The 15,845-nt window shown below is 30.3% G+C and overlaps 1 protein-coding gene across 2 annotated transcripts in view; it reads right to left on the bottom strand.

The window, feature by feature from the left end:
* Positions 1 to 1,552: 1,552 nt before the first annotated feature.
* The window catches only part of LOC115879913 (potassium voltage-gated channel protein Shaker), a 443,596-nt gene continuing 429,303 nt past the window's right edge, over positions 1,553 to 15,845 (bottom strand). For both annotated transcript variants that reach the window (XM_030896963.1, XM_030896964.1), the window contains exons 9-10: positions 14,138 to 14,288; positions 1,553 to 3,977 (exon numbers count right to left, since the gene is read on the bottom strand). In XM_030896963.1, coding sequence (XP_030752823.1) covers positions 14,145 to 14,288 — 144 coding nt within the window. In that variant the 3' untranslated portion in view covers positions 1,553 to 3,977; positions 14,138 to 14,144. The remainder of the gene's footprint in view (positions 3,978 to 14,137; positions 14,289 to 15,845) is intronic.

The raw sequence follows: 15,845 nt of genomic DNA, 5'->3' as shown, positions 1-15,845 counted from the left end.
ATTTAACATACATATTTACAAAAATTATTTAATAATAAAGTAAAAAATAATACAGGGTGTCTGGTTTCTGGTTTGTGAGTAGAGATACAAAGATGCGGTTTTTACATCGCTGTATTACTTTTTATGAAATTAAAGATGCTACACAGATTTGTCCTAGTCCCTTTAGTTTTTCAAATACAGGGCAAAATTGAATTGCTGCATTTTTCGGCCTCCTTCTATCTTATCTTATAACTTATCGAAAAGGCGAAAATTGAGTTTTATAGAGTTTTTCACGTAGAATTCAGTAGCGTAACTACAATTTGCTAGGAGCTGTTCTTGAAATTACAGCTCATATCATCATATATATTTTTTAAATGGAATACCAGGTATATTATTTTTATTTTAGTTCTCTTGTTATGACCTTTCTAAAGATATACTATACTCTATACTTATATTCATAAATAAAGTAAAATACATGCATTATTTATCTTTTTAACATAGGCGGCCGTTTTAAATTAGGTAATAAAAACAATCAAATAATTTATTCGACGTCTAATTTTGGTTATTAACTATTCCTAACTAGTTTCTGTCTATAGAATTATTGCACAAGTGCATCAAAAATATCAATAACTTTGGTTGGTGTTAGCTAAAGCTGCATAAGTTTTATTAAGAGCAGTTTAGAAAAAATAGTTTCGCCACTGGATTCTATATAAAAACTCTATGGAACTTAGTTTTCACATTTTTGATATGTTGTAGGATAACCGAGATACACCAAGGGGAGTGGAAAAATACAAAATTTTCTAATTCGCCCTGTATTTCAGAAATCAAGAGGGCTTGGACAAATCTGTGTAGGATCTTTAGTTTCATAAAAAAGTAGTACAGTGATGTGAAAACCGCATCATTGTATTTCTACTCATAAACGAGAAACCCCAAAAAAACACACGAAAATGAGACATCCTGTATATAATCAGATATAGGACAGAAATAGCAAAAATGGCCCAATCACCGGTCATAAAGGTAGTCTAAATAATATTTCAGCTAGGTAGTACCTATCTTATAAATAGTCTTAAGAATCGCTAAAAATTTCAAGAAATCTATTCCTACCTACAGGGAGTTAAAACTTTATACGCTTCTAAGCAATAGTTAACATAGTTTTTTAGACTACCCTCCATATACTCTGATACAATTCTTTCTTAACTGATAGAACGTTCTTTTACTGAGTGTTTTATAATCGAATTTTAAGACTTTAAGAAGTGATTTATTAATTTTTTAGATCTTTTATGATTAAAATTCAAATAACTATAATCCTTTTATTTTAGAAAACGATTAAACATTCATGAAAAGTAGTTCTAAAATTATCAGAATTATTGGAGCTATTAGAATGTTTATTAATACTCATGCCAGTAAAACATATAGAAGTTATAATGAAATACCGTATGATCGAAAAAAAAACGGCGTCAAAGACGGCTGGGGAATGACAATTGATGGAATTTTAGCGAGGTCAATCTCTAGACGCCATTTACTAAAAATTGACATGAAACTTGTCAAAAATTAACACTAATTACAGAAAGATTAAAAAAGGGTAGAACGTTTCCAGACACAAATCTATTTCCAAAAAAATTTTTTTTTTTCGAATTTTAAACCACATTTAAAAATAATTTTTACTCGATATGAAATAAATTGCAAGTTTCATATGGTGAACTGGCAGTAAGCGCCATCAAAAAGTACGGGCCCAGTAAATGACGTCTAGGGCTTGACCTCGCCAAAATTATCATCGATTGTCATTCCCCAGCCGTTTTTTCTTTCGATCCTATGGTATTTATGTTATTAGTAGATTATTTGTTTTCCTACTTTTGTATAAATAAAAAAATATATAAACCTGTTATATTTTTGCCATTTCCTTTTGAATCCTTTCTACTGAATATGAACTTTCTACTTAAACTAGACTAACAAATAAAATGTATGCACAGTTATCACTAAATTAAATAAAAATAGAAACGCGTATTTCATTTATTTAGGAAAACTGTTGCATTTGACTTTAATATGCTTGGAAAGAAATTGTTTTAAAAAAAATTAATAATTTAAAAGCATTTCAATTTTTAAACATTAGTGTTCGATTATAAAACATCATAGGTTAAAATATTTTGTTTTTATAACTAGGTAATAATATCACAGAAATAATTAATAAACAGTTTTACTTTGGCTAATACTATAGTGAATTGGGTTCATGCTCTGCCCATCCAAAAGAGCAACCTCACGATGCGCGGTATTGGCGTTGACTCAGTTTTAATTGTACGGCATATTATTATTAATGTCATTTAAAATTATTTATAGGTATTTTTTATTATTATGTAATAATAATTTTTGGCAGGATAACTCACCCTAGTAAACGAATTAAGGATTCCTCTGAACCAGTTTTTGAAATCGATAGTTAACATATTATACATCAATGTCACAGGTAAAGTCCGCATCATATGGGAATTTATTTTATTATTTGATTTAGATCAAATTTTACTTTGGCGTTAGTTTTGTTTTAAAACAGGTTAAAAATTACATAATAAAAATTACGCTGTTGTTATCAGATGTCTGTCAAATTTGATATTTAATAAAATATAAATGGTTAAGAAACGATTTTGTTGACCAAATTTTGAAAAAAAATGTCAATTATTATTATTTCAAAAATTGTTTCTTTTTAATTTTACATACATAAGTACACTGATTTTCAGCCGTCGAGATGAAAAATAAAATTTCGTAATTTTTAACCAATAGCAGCGGACTTTTACAATACTAAATGTCAAAATGTATTTTTTATAGCCTACTAGAGTATTGTTTTGCTTAGACATTGTCTCTATATGACCTCCAATCAAATTAAACTACTTCTCTAGGGGATCTGATTTTTAAGGAAAATCTAAACTTAAGTACGATTCAGTACGATCTCAGCCATAGACAATGTAGATAACTTTAGTGTTAAGAATAATTGTAAAATTAAGAATAATTGCGTAATTTAAAAAAAATGTTTTATCATTTGACAAATTTATATGTTTGGTTAATTATAATATATATATTATATGTTTGCTGCTATTAGTTAAAAATGACGAAAAGTTTTTCATCTAGATGGCTGAAAATTGGTATATTCTTGTAAAATTAAAAAAAAAACTTTTTCAAATAAAATTTTTTGAAATTTGGCCAAGACACCAGTTTTTTAGCCATTTATTACTTTAAATGTCAAATTTGACAGATACCGAGAGCGACAGGCAAAATTTTCTCATATCATTCTGATTTAATTTTGTTTATTGTTGTTGTTGTGCCTGTTTCAGAATAATCCTCAAATAAATATCAATCTCGCAATTAATTGCCATTTATCATGACAATGAATCAGAACTATTAAAAATGAATCACAACAGCATCTCATAAATTCAGCAATCACCATATAACCAATATCATACAAAAGTACCGAGAAATAGTCCTAACGTGGATAAAAATTTGATGTAACAGTTTGCGACTTTGGGGGACGATTTCAACATATCGCCATCGAGTTTGTGTCCGGATGAGCACTGCCCAACGTGGCCGATCGCACTGCACACGGTGGCAACATCCCTGCCGCATAACGATGGTGCGGCAACGTCGCGTGGCCATCGAAATAGTACACGGACCGAAATTTTGGCTAGACTTTTGCACTAGTGCCCGATCGTAGTACGTGACCGTCTTGTGGCGACCCCTCGTACCCTTTAAATACACACTATCTGGCTCGTAATGGCTAAAATGGCAACTCTGCGCTAAAGGGCGACTAGACGCAACATTTGGACGACCGTTTATACTACACCGTTGACGACACTTTACTACTGTAGCACTACACATTAATATAACTTCTAGGTAAATATGACGATGGTGGTAGATGTTGGCTTCAGCGGATATCGGGAAGTGGTCGCCCTTGGGGCGGCGCGGAGGGGCGGCTAATGGCAGGCTCAGCAAAGGATGGGGACGCAGCGCATCCGTCACTAAAACAAACATAACATATTTTAGAGAAATAGTTTAAACAGAAACCATGCCTTGCGAACTAGTGTCATAAGGCCTTTGATGCAATAAATGGAGTGGTCAGAATTAAAGTGGATCAAGTCCAATTTTCTATTATTTTAAGATAAATATTATAACGGAATAACGTATAATAAATAATACGTATTGTAACGGAATTTTAAATTGTCTTTATTTTCGAGAAAATTTAGTCCAAACACCATCAAAATCTGAAAAATAATATTTATCTTTAATTTCCTTCTTTATTTGTGTAAAAATACCTAGCGAGTTTTACATAAAACTTCTCAAGATATTTGATATATAAATTATCAATACATGTCAATTTATTGACAAAAAATAATCATGTTGACCAGATTTGACTGAAATGATAAATTTTGGAACTTTTTATTTTTTTTAATAATCATATTTTTTTCTAGAAAAAATTATGTTGTTGTTGAACCGTTTGTACAACAACATTTCAAATTTATGATTTCAGTCTAGCAACTATCTAGTCAACATGTTCAATTTTTGTTAATGATGACATATTAATGCGATATTATTTCGATTTGAAATATTTCGAGAACCATTAGCTGTACCAATTTTTACCAAGGAATCTTTTTGACTTAAAAAAAGGCAGAAATGTATATTTTTCACTCAGTAGTTTTATACAGGTACAAACGAAAAGTTCCGACATTGACATCGAAGTCAAATTTCTCATGTCAAAAAAAATTGGAAATAGATTTGTGTGTCTTGAAACGTTCTATCCTTTTTAAATCTTTCTATAACTATTGCTAATTGTTGACAAGTTTTATGTCAATTTTTCGTATATGACGTTTAGAGATTGACCTCGCCAAAATTATCATCGATTGTCAATCCCCAGCCGTCTTTGACGCCTTTTTTTTCTATCATACGGTACAATAGTGGCATATACAATTTAACACAATTTAGCTGTTGATATCATAACCCATTTAATTATAATTCTCTCGAATATAAAGCATATTGGGAATATAATAGGATCCCTTTCTATATGTTATATTTACAGCTGGAAATGGAGAAAAAAGGAATTTAGCTAGGATTTACAGCAAATCATTTACAGAAATATAATTCTGCAAACCTATTTCAGTTTTATTCTTCCCCACTATTGATGTATTTGTCAATGAAAATACTTTTTCATGAGCTATTTACTGTTTTATTTTTATTTTCCTTGCGACTGTACGCTATTAATTATGTATGTATCTCCTATTGATGCGCGTCTCACAAAACATAACAATCGATAAAAAGATCTTCCAGATATATAATATTAATCGGGGTATCTATTCTATAATATATTAAAACTATTATTGTTTGCTTAATACTTATACCAGCAATTTGTGTATTAAACTATTAAAGAATTAATAATAACGTGATTACTTAACGATATATAAATTTGGCTAATTTCCTGAGAGTTTTCATTCGTACGAATTTACGATTGATAGGTTCCCGACCCTCCTAACAATTTCCTTTGCTAATCGGCCCGAACCTGAAACGTTCGTGCATCTTCGTTACGCCTGCGGCGCGCGGCACTCGCCGTTGTCGTGGCAACGCGTGATGCGCCGTGCGATCGCTCGATAGAGAGCCGAAAGCCGCCCATACAGTTCTGGATGTAGACCGAACAACGTTGCCAAAATATTTACAATTTATCAGTAGACCGAGGGAAATTTCCTATTTTAGACTTAATTATTATACTTTACCATAAACTTTATGAAATATTTCGATAAATGTGTTAGGGAAGAAGGAGTTTTTGAGGTGATTTAATTTATTTAAGTCGACGATTTATAATACATGGCAACGCGGTGATGCAGCACTTTAAGGTCATGCGGCACAGTGGCAGCTGAACAAAACCTATACATAGGTGAAGGAGATTAAATGGAGAAAAAGGGAGAGGGACGATCTCACCAATATTTTTTGTTTAAACATACTAACGTATGTTTTTTTCTATTGAAATGTCATTTGTCTTGATTTTTTGTCACAATTTATTAGATTATGATTCACAATTTTTAAAACTTCAGCTTTAGCTACGCTTTGTAACCAAAGATTTGTTCTCCGCGATATACGTTGTTTAAACTGTTGTCCTGTAATTGATCCTATTAAAATGGCGGTTTCTTAATTAGCAAAGTTTCTATAAATCACAATTCATTGGTATACGATACAAAACTGCAATACTTATAATACCTATTCCTAATGAGGTATTTGAGAATTTAATAGATTAAATTGAAATGGCGTTTTCTATATCTTGAGTTCTCGTATTAGATTATGATACGGTATTTAATAAAATTTCATCAGGATAATATAAAATCGCTAATATTTAAGTCATAATATTTCTTATTATTATTATCGTTTATCGATATCTTACATTGAAAACCTCGTATCTTTCATTTTTGGCAAAAATTATATTTATAGTCTATTCGATAAATACCTCATAGTCAACTTGTTGTATTGTAACAGGATTGAATTATTTTGATCATTGCGCTATTTGTGGACATTTTTTTTACAAGTACTAGGAGCAGAGCTCAACTAACATTTTTTTATTTTTCCTGTGATGACAGGTTTTGGATTTTTTTAGATTTTTATTATCTCTATGTATGTGAGGAGTTTCAGCGCTATATATTTTTGAATGTTTTAATATAATTTGTCTCAATGAAATGGTATCTTCTTAATAAATCGATTTATCATCACAAATTACCGTTAAATGATATAAGAGTTTTAACAAACTTCAGTAGTTATTAAATTTATACACAGTGACAGAAATCAAAGGGAAGAAAAGGCAGAAAGAACATCTTACAGATTTTTTTCTATCAAGTATTTAATACATTTTTAATTTTATTTCATAAGTTATTAGAATACGATATACAATATTTAAAACTTGAACATTGAAAGTTGTTTTTTATTATTACTACTTAATATATGATCACTTTTATCAACTCTGTGAATTATTTTTCTGTGTTATGCTGTTTTTCTTAGGTAAATATAATTGGGTATTCATATTTCATTATTTGACCGATGTTTAAAATTCTAATTCCATTTTTAAATTAGTTATTAAGTTAATAGTCCTATTTTTATGAGAGGAAGTCAATCTTACCAATTTATTTTGTTACATATTATACTTTATTCAGTAAAGTATATTTTTGTACATTATTCCATTCTTTTCATAATTTATTAGAGTATGCTTCATGGTTTTTAATATGTTAATAATTATTTAATGCATTTTTATGCTTTTATGTGTTATGATTGTTATGATGATAATGCATATAATTGATAATGTTTCCGTTATTTTTATAGAGAAATCGACGAAATCTTTTATTTCAATTTTGTTATTTCAGAATATGCTAACAAACCGATTTTTCAACAGTAGTAGTTAGGTTATTACTATTCTTTTTACTATTCTTGTTATTGAAAGAAGATAATTATAAAGCTGTATATTTTAAAAATACAATGCCACATTTCTGTAGCGAAACATCTTTAAATTTGGTCAGTAAAAATATTTAACTAAAATGTTTAAGAGGTTAAAAGTTTTGATTTAAATACACTCACCGGCCGGCACGAAAGATGATATTTTTATTAGTCCTTTAAATTCTAGTATTGAATATAAATCGACCATGTCTCCATAGCGCAGTGCGTAGAGTTTCCGACCACGAATCGATGATTCAGAGTTCGAATCCGGGTCGAGGGAAAGACTTTTTTATTTTATTTTCGTTTATATTCTGATAGTAAAGTATTAAATAATTCTGATAATTAAATAAAAACAAATATTTAATACTTTACTATCAGAATATAAACGAAAATAAAATAAAAAAGTCTTTCCCTCGACCCGGATTCGAACTCTGAATCATCGATTCGTGGTCGGAAACTCTACGCACTGCGCTATGGAGACATGTGCGATTTATATTCCATACTAGAATTTATAGAACTAAATTAATAAAAAATATAGGATCTTCTTCCGATGCGCAGTAGTGAACGCAACGGGTATCGGCCGCATGCTGTTCCAGAGAGCATACTAAAAGATATATCAAAGAGCTAGACGTCTTAAAATACTTTCTCGAAAACGTTGCTAGCTCTTAGACTAATAGCCCTTGGCACAAGTTAAGGTAGTTAAATAAATGTAATTATTTGAGGATGCGGGAGTGGGTAATGTATTTGTATTGGTTTGTAAAATTTTATTTGTTTATGGTTGACACTGAAACTAACTGCAAATATTAATTATTTTATTTGTGTATATATTTTTTTGAATTTACTAGCCCTGCTGCCAAAATAAAGATTATTATTAAAAAAAACAATAAATCACGTATATTAAGCTGAAAAAAGTAAGCTGATATTTTGTGTAATGAACTAAAGGAATCAAAATATATGAATTATATTTTTGCTTCGCAATTTTAAACCAAAATATTTACATATCGACTATAAGCTAATAGATTATATTTTTGTCAGATAGAGACATTGATGTTACATGGCTATAACGTGGAATAATTATTATACATCGACTTGGCTCTCTAACGAAAATAATTTGAATCGCTCGGATGATAGTAATTTCTAAATTCCGAACGATTCGATTGAGTTTCTCCAAGCCTTGCCTCCAATGAAACAATCACCCTGCCGCACAGTGGCGCATCTAACGTTAAATATCAGCCAAAGGTGATTTTGAAAAAAATGTTTTGTTTTTGTTTATTTGTTTATCTACTTTATATTTTATGTTACGAAAACAGTTCTAATGGAACAGTGCGTATTTTTTGGATATTTTTTCCATAAATGCTATATTAATTTTATCTATTAATTTTAATTAAAGCTTCATTCGGAACTTAGAACTTAGAAATTAGTGGAATTCGGAACTTAGAAATTAGTGGAATAAATTAGTGGTTTCAATTAGCGTAGAAGTTTATTCCTCTAATTTCAATGTAAGAATTCCGAACGTCAAAATTAGTGCTAGTAAAGCTTCATTCAGAACCTCGCAATTATTGGATTAAATGAGTGGTTTCAATTACACTCTATACTTTTTAGTTTACGATCATTCACAATGTCTAAAAAACACAATTAAAATTAATAGAATATCCTAGCAACAGCTTACGTTAGTCAGTTGTATCCATAGAGAAAGCCTAATGTTTAGCTTACAAAACAATGAACTTTTGATTTATAACAACAATTATTTCTCTTGACGGAAGATGATCAAAGGCCAAAATGATATTTCTCTCAAATTTTGAAGTGTAAATTAGTGGAAAGTTAAAAATTTGATAACTTTTCCTAATAATTGAATATGTCTACCACTAATTTTGACGTTCTGAATGCTTACATTGAAATTAAAGGAACAAACTTTTACGCTAATTGAAACCACTAATTTATTCCACTAATTGCATTAAACAAATTGCAATTCCACTAAATTAGTGGAATAAATTAGTAGTTTCAATTATACTTTATACTTACTTTTAGTTTACGATCATTCCGAATGTCAAAAAAATACAATTAAAATTAATAGAATATCCTAGCAACAGCTCAAAATGAAGATCGTTGTCATTTTATATATAAAATTATATGAGGAATGTTATTGGTGTTCATTTTCAAGCCAACTGGACGCCGTTTTTTTCGATCCTACGGTATTTGTATGTGCGCGCCTGAATTAAATTATTATTAACGTGTAGGTAATAATATTATTTTTAGTAACCAACTCTGGCCGTTATAAGACACAAATATTTGAATTATATATTTTTTTTTCTTTGAAGATGCGTGTCACCAAAAATGAGTTCGCACGTCAGCACTGAGACGCGTGTCATGGGCTCGCCATCACTTTGTTAGGGTTCCTCTATAGGTTACCAAACTGTTTTAGGATATTCTATTAAATTTAATTATATTTTTTTAGCCACTGTGAATGATCGTAAATTCAGAAGTATAAAGTATAATTGAAACCACTAATTTATTTCATTAATTTTGAGGATCTGAATGAGACTTAAATGTTATAATGAACATTAAGGGTTTTTTGGTTTTTGTCTGCATGTTTTTAGTCTTCGTTCCACTGTGTGCTGCGAGCATGCTATCGATTTGCCATTAGGGCGAGTTATGAATTAAATTAGAACAGCCGTCGCGTAAAAATAGTCGATGGGGATGTTTTTGAATTGGAAATTTGTTAGAACAGCGACAATCGCACATCAAAGTCGCCGATAAATGCGTGTATTTCAGAATGTTTGATATCGGTTATTGTGTGCGCATGGATACTACTTACATTTTGAGGGTGGTCGGTGTAACATTCAGATAACATTTAATAAGATCTGAAGAATTAGTGACCTTGACATTGCATATATTGAATAACGAACATCTGGCATATTTACGACATATTATATAGAGTGTAAGTAAATAAATGCGAAAAAAATTATGAGGGAATTCCTTTTTTAAAAATATCGGGAGGTCAAGAAATAAATCGTAAATTATTCGATTGTGCGTTTTTCTCCATAATAATTTACTTGTACAAGTTTATGTGACTTGATTGGTCAAAGAATGTTTAGAGAAGCTGAATAAATTAGGGATAGAAGGTAATAAAAAAGCAAACGATCTAGCTAGAAAAGGAGGGAACACTCCACTAACTGGATCAGAACTGTTCTGCTGTTCCCAAGTGGAAATGAACTGAAGACTCTATCCATAGCCTGGAATGGGAATCCTCCAACGGTCTAAGACACTCGAAGAAATTTGTCAGAAGTTACGACCGAGAAAAATCAAAGATTTTTCCTTCATTTAAGTAAGAATAATATTCGGATTGTCACGGGGTTTTTAACAGGACACTGTCTCCTCAATGAACACTTCATTATGTTGAAGCTAAGAAACAACGGCGAGTGCAGATTTTGTGGGGAAAATAGGGAAACAACAAAACACCTCATCACTGAGTGCGCCGAGACGACAACCATTTGTGACAACGATGTTATCAACGACTGATATCGGAGATGGAGAACTAACCCCTATAAAACCGTTTCAGATACTGGTCTTTGTCCAATGCCTGAGACTGTATGATGAGTTATAACTCAAGAAAGGGGGACTCAGTAGATCTATAAGGTCGCCGTGATTACCTTTATTTATGTTATCCACACTCATATTTAAACCCTCCAGTGTGAACGAACAGTCTTTAAAAAAATCGATTATATCAATATTTTAATTCAGCCTCCTCAAGCAAATTATTGTGTAGGAAATCAAATAAATTACGAAAAACTCTATAACTATTTACATTAAATTTATTTAAATATTGCACCCAAACAAGTCGAATGATTCTTTAGATGTCAGACAGACGATGTTCGAAAAGCTACTTCACTCGTAATATACATGATCGAAAAAAAAATCGGCGTCAGCGATGGCTATGAAATGATCGCTGTTATTTTATATGTAAAATTATATGGGAAATCTCATCGATCGTCATTTCAAAGCCAACTGGGTGCCGTATTTTTCGATCATACGGTATTACTATGTATAACTTTTATCACCCTTAACTTTCTACACTCTTTTTCTTCATTGAGAACTAAGCAAGGAAATAAATAAATTACAATATTATTAATCCCATTAACAAAGCAGGAACATTTCAATGTCAACATTTTCAATTAAAATTGACTTACTATTACAAAAATATGACATATACTTTCTGGTTAACCTATGCGCAAAATATATTTTCAAAAAGCTCCATCTACTTTTATTCTTTAACTATAAAATTTAATCAGCCCTCTTAACTGTTAAATCTTGATATTTACAGTAAAAACTTATTCTTTAGAAAAATAAAGGAATCTCAAAAATGTCCGCATAAGACGAGAGTAGAATGAATGAACAGACCGATCGATAGACACAAATGAAACAGGCGTGAACCATTTCTTCAATTTATTCCGGTTGAATTGCCACACGGGTCTTAGCAGCTTTCAAAAATATATAAAAATATTAGAAAAATAATATGAAATATTTATTAAATAGAAATATTATACGGTAGGGTGTTACGTTTAAGATGGAGAACATTTTATATGATAGTTAACTAAAAAAGCTACCAAATTATCTTCAAATGAAGCTACTTGTCTACTATTAAATTATAAATATAACCTTTTTATTTTAATTTAATAATAATTTTTTATTTTTTTGTACTTAAAAATTAAACAAAAAAACGTCAACACAATGAAAATAAGTTTATAAGTTTAGTTATGACTTTTATGTTTCCAGGGTTGTCCTTAACGATGTTTAATTTATACTTTTTCAACCATACAAAATTGTACTTATTGTAGGTATAAGATATTAAAAACGATGATAATTATCCTTTAATTATTGACTGAAACTAATAAATTAATGTATTTTGCTAACCAGTGATTAAATACTCCTATTGAAATGAAAAAAAAATATAAAATTGTATAACAACTATTTCCAAATGATTTGTCCAATATTCTGTACAAAATTAATACGAAATATTGCACTCTACAACAATCGAGATTACATTGGAAATACGTTCCATTTTTAATATACAGGGTGTGCCACTAAGAATAGCTCTCGGCTGTATCTCGGAAAGTATCAGCTGTAGGGCCTGCGGAAAAAATATTTATAACTAAAGATACTATGAGAAATTGCTGGAAATTATTTTCAAGTTTGTAGAACGGCCGCTAGAGGGCGCAACTGCTATAAAAAATAAGAAAAAGGTGTTTTTACACAATTCTGCCTAGATAACGGGTACTATAAATAATAGCTGCATAATCTTCAGTAAATTTTGAATATTTTTTGTTAGAACCATTTTCCCCTATCTGCTAAAATAAAGTGGTGGGGGAATGTTAGATTTATTTTTATTTAAATATTAATAACTCCGGACTGAACGGAATTCAACAAACGAGGGCTCATTTAAAAGAGCGTTTCTTACTCTATATTATGCCGTATAAACAGTAATAATAAGCTTTTGAATGTAGACGCTAGGGGGGCGGTGTCTTACAATTTAACAAACATTGCACGTTTTTTCAAAAAAATTAAATGTGATACTATATGTAATTTTAGCTGATATTGAAAGAATAATAAAGGCATAAAAAGTCAGCGAAAACCGCATCTTGTTATCCTCTTTCAAACCGAAGATATTAGCAAAATTATAATAAATACGTAAAAATAAACCCTTAATTACCTTATTTATAACACGGTTACAGTAGCCCTCTTGATTATGACTATTCTAATAAAAAATAAGACAGAAACGATTAGTTTGTTCTAAAATCGACGATATACCAGAATACCATAATACTAGATGTATTAATTTCTAATACTTAAGATATCAATGACAGTGAATAAGAAATGATGCCTCAGTGAAGTCATGGTAGGCTTTGGAAAAATGTTGCTTTTAACGTAATAGTGTAAACGTCAAAGTGTTATTTGATCAAGATTTTGATAGTGTTAGCAGCGTTTTTCTCTTTTAAAGAAAGGCATTTTTAGAAAAGCAATCAAAAGATAAAAAAAAACGCTGCTGAGACTATCGAAATGTTGATATAATAATATTTTGATGTTTAAACTATCCCTTTAAAAGCAACTTTTTTCTAAAGCCTACCATGACTTCACTAAGGCATCGTTTCTTATTCACTGTCATTGGTATCTTAATTATTAGAAATTAATACATTGTCGATTTTAGAACAAACTAATCGTTTCTATCTTATTTTTTATTAGAATATAGTCATAATCAAGCACGCCTGTGAGATTGCTTGCGAATACGCTGAGTGCGCAATATGTGAGTAGTGTCGGTTTTTTCTCGAGATCAAAGAAACATACGTGTGCGTTCGCGCTTAGTTTGGACGTTGCTTGTGCGAAGAAGAATATTATTTAGGACATCGGATATAAGCATTTAATATGGAGTGTTTACATGAACATTGTTTGGGCATCTGAAACATAAATTTAATTTTTCAAAAATCAAAAAAGAAGATGCTTGGTAAAAAAAGAGAAATAGACTAGAAATAGATAAAATATTGAAATGGTCTGAGCGCACGCATGCGTTTGCAGTGATTTTCTTCGCATGACGTGAGCGCGTATGACTTCAGGGCGCACACGTAAACATGCGTGCTCAACACATTCGCGCTCAAGTCTGTACGCAGCTTTAGATTCATAAAACTAAATTATATTATTGTATGAATTGATATACTTTATGTTTTACCTTGTAGTCAAACGTCAGTCTCAATGCTCACGGCGTTGATGTTATTGTTGTGGCGTGGGTTACAATTCTGCTTCCGAGCGAGTTGGTCGCGCGTCACCAGGAGTCCTTCTTCTAGCTCAACTAGATCGCTCGATGATTCACTTAACGAACCCTATACAAAGAATGGTTTTACTATATTTTTTGCGTAATTTCTGTTTAAAAGGTTATTTTCTATATAGGGTGTCCCAATATTCAATTTCTTTCATAATTTAGTAGATTATGAGATACAGTTTTTAATATGTCAAAATTGCTAACCTTTTAATATAATTTACTATTATAAATAATTATTTGAAGCATTTTTACTGCTTTTATATGCTCTGATGGTAAATATATTAAAAATAAGATTGATAACATTTTCATTATTTGTAGAGAAATTAGCGATATATTTTATTTCAATTTTGTTAAAATTATTATATAAAAATTTAAATATAAACACATTTTTGAACAGTAGTATTAGTAGCACCAAATAAATATACGTTATAACATGTACTATTGATGTAAATACATAGAGGGTGTCCCAATATTTAGTGGAGACATGTTCCTGTAGCTTTAATATTTAACGTTTTTTGGAAGGGTTAAAACTACCCCCACCCCTATATAAACTTCAGTAGATTTTTTTAACTCCAATAAACTGAATTTTTTTTGTATAATAATCCTTTGAGTGCATGTTTTATCTCATGTAAACAACGCCTCCTAGCATACTTTTTGAGTAAACATTTTTTTTGAAGCTGACTTACAAAAAATATTTCTTGTTACATCAAGCTTGTAGGAACATAAAATCTTGTATGCGCTAAAAATATAGCTTCATAAAATTTAAATTAATTAATGTTTGGGTTTATTTTTCATTCAACTCTAACGGACAAAAAAATAAATATTGTATAGAGGCAAATGATGTGCAATTATTTTATGTTGATTCCAACTATGGGTAACTTCTATATCTACGGAATATTTGGACTCTGTATATTTTGTAGATTCGCTTTGGGAAAAAAATTCTTAATTTTTTTTCAAAATCTATGCCAAGTAGTGTTTTTTTACAAGAGACAAAAAATGTAGTACTAGAAGGACCATTTTACAAAAAAATTGGTCGTCATTGGAGTTAGAAAATATTTCTTTTAGAATTTCTGTAGTACCTTTTCGTACCTTTTCTGTTTTCTGTGAAAGTGAAATGTTAAAGCGCCTATAATAAAATATAGTCAAATCTTATTCAAATCGGAATATCGGTTCTTAAAATATCTTAAAAATTGTGTTTATTTTTTAAAAATTTCCTGCCCTCTGACGGCAAACAAAGCACTTTTGTTTAGAGGTAAGTTCTGTCCAATGAACTTATTTTGATTCCAAAAATATGTAGTAGTTCTATGGAAAAAAACATAAAAAAGATATACATAATCAGAAAAAAAATATATTAAAACTATTTGATATAATATTTGTGATTCGATACTCAATCCACTGAACTTATGATAATAAAATATCTTACTTAAAATAACAATTCTAGTTAAACATACATATAGACGATACAGGGTGACTCAGCTTTCGGAAAAAGCTTAGCATCAGGTTTGTATTTGATATTTCTACTAGAATATTTTCAAATATTAATGTGTTAGTTTTTTAAATTGAATGTTGCCTTTTTTGGCCAATGGAATGACCATTGAAGGCAAACAAGGACAGAGAG

The sequence above is a fragment of the Sitophilus oryzae genome, unplaced genomic scaffold (assembly GCF_002938485.1).
Source record: "Sitophilus oryzae breed Bouriz unplaced genomic scaffold, Soryzae_2.0 scaffold_1590_pilon_pilon, whole genome shotgun sequence".
NCBI classification, from domain to species: Eukaryota; Metazoa; Arthropoda; class Insecta; order Coleoptera; family Curculionidae; genus Sitophilus; species Sitophilus oryzae.
Note: the sequence above shows the minus strand (reverse complement) of the source record. Positions and strands in the feature narration are given on the sequence as shown.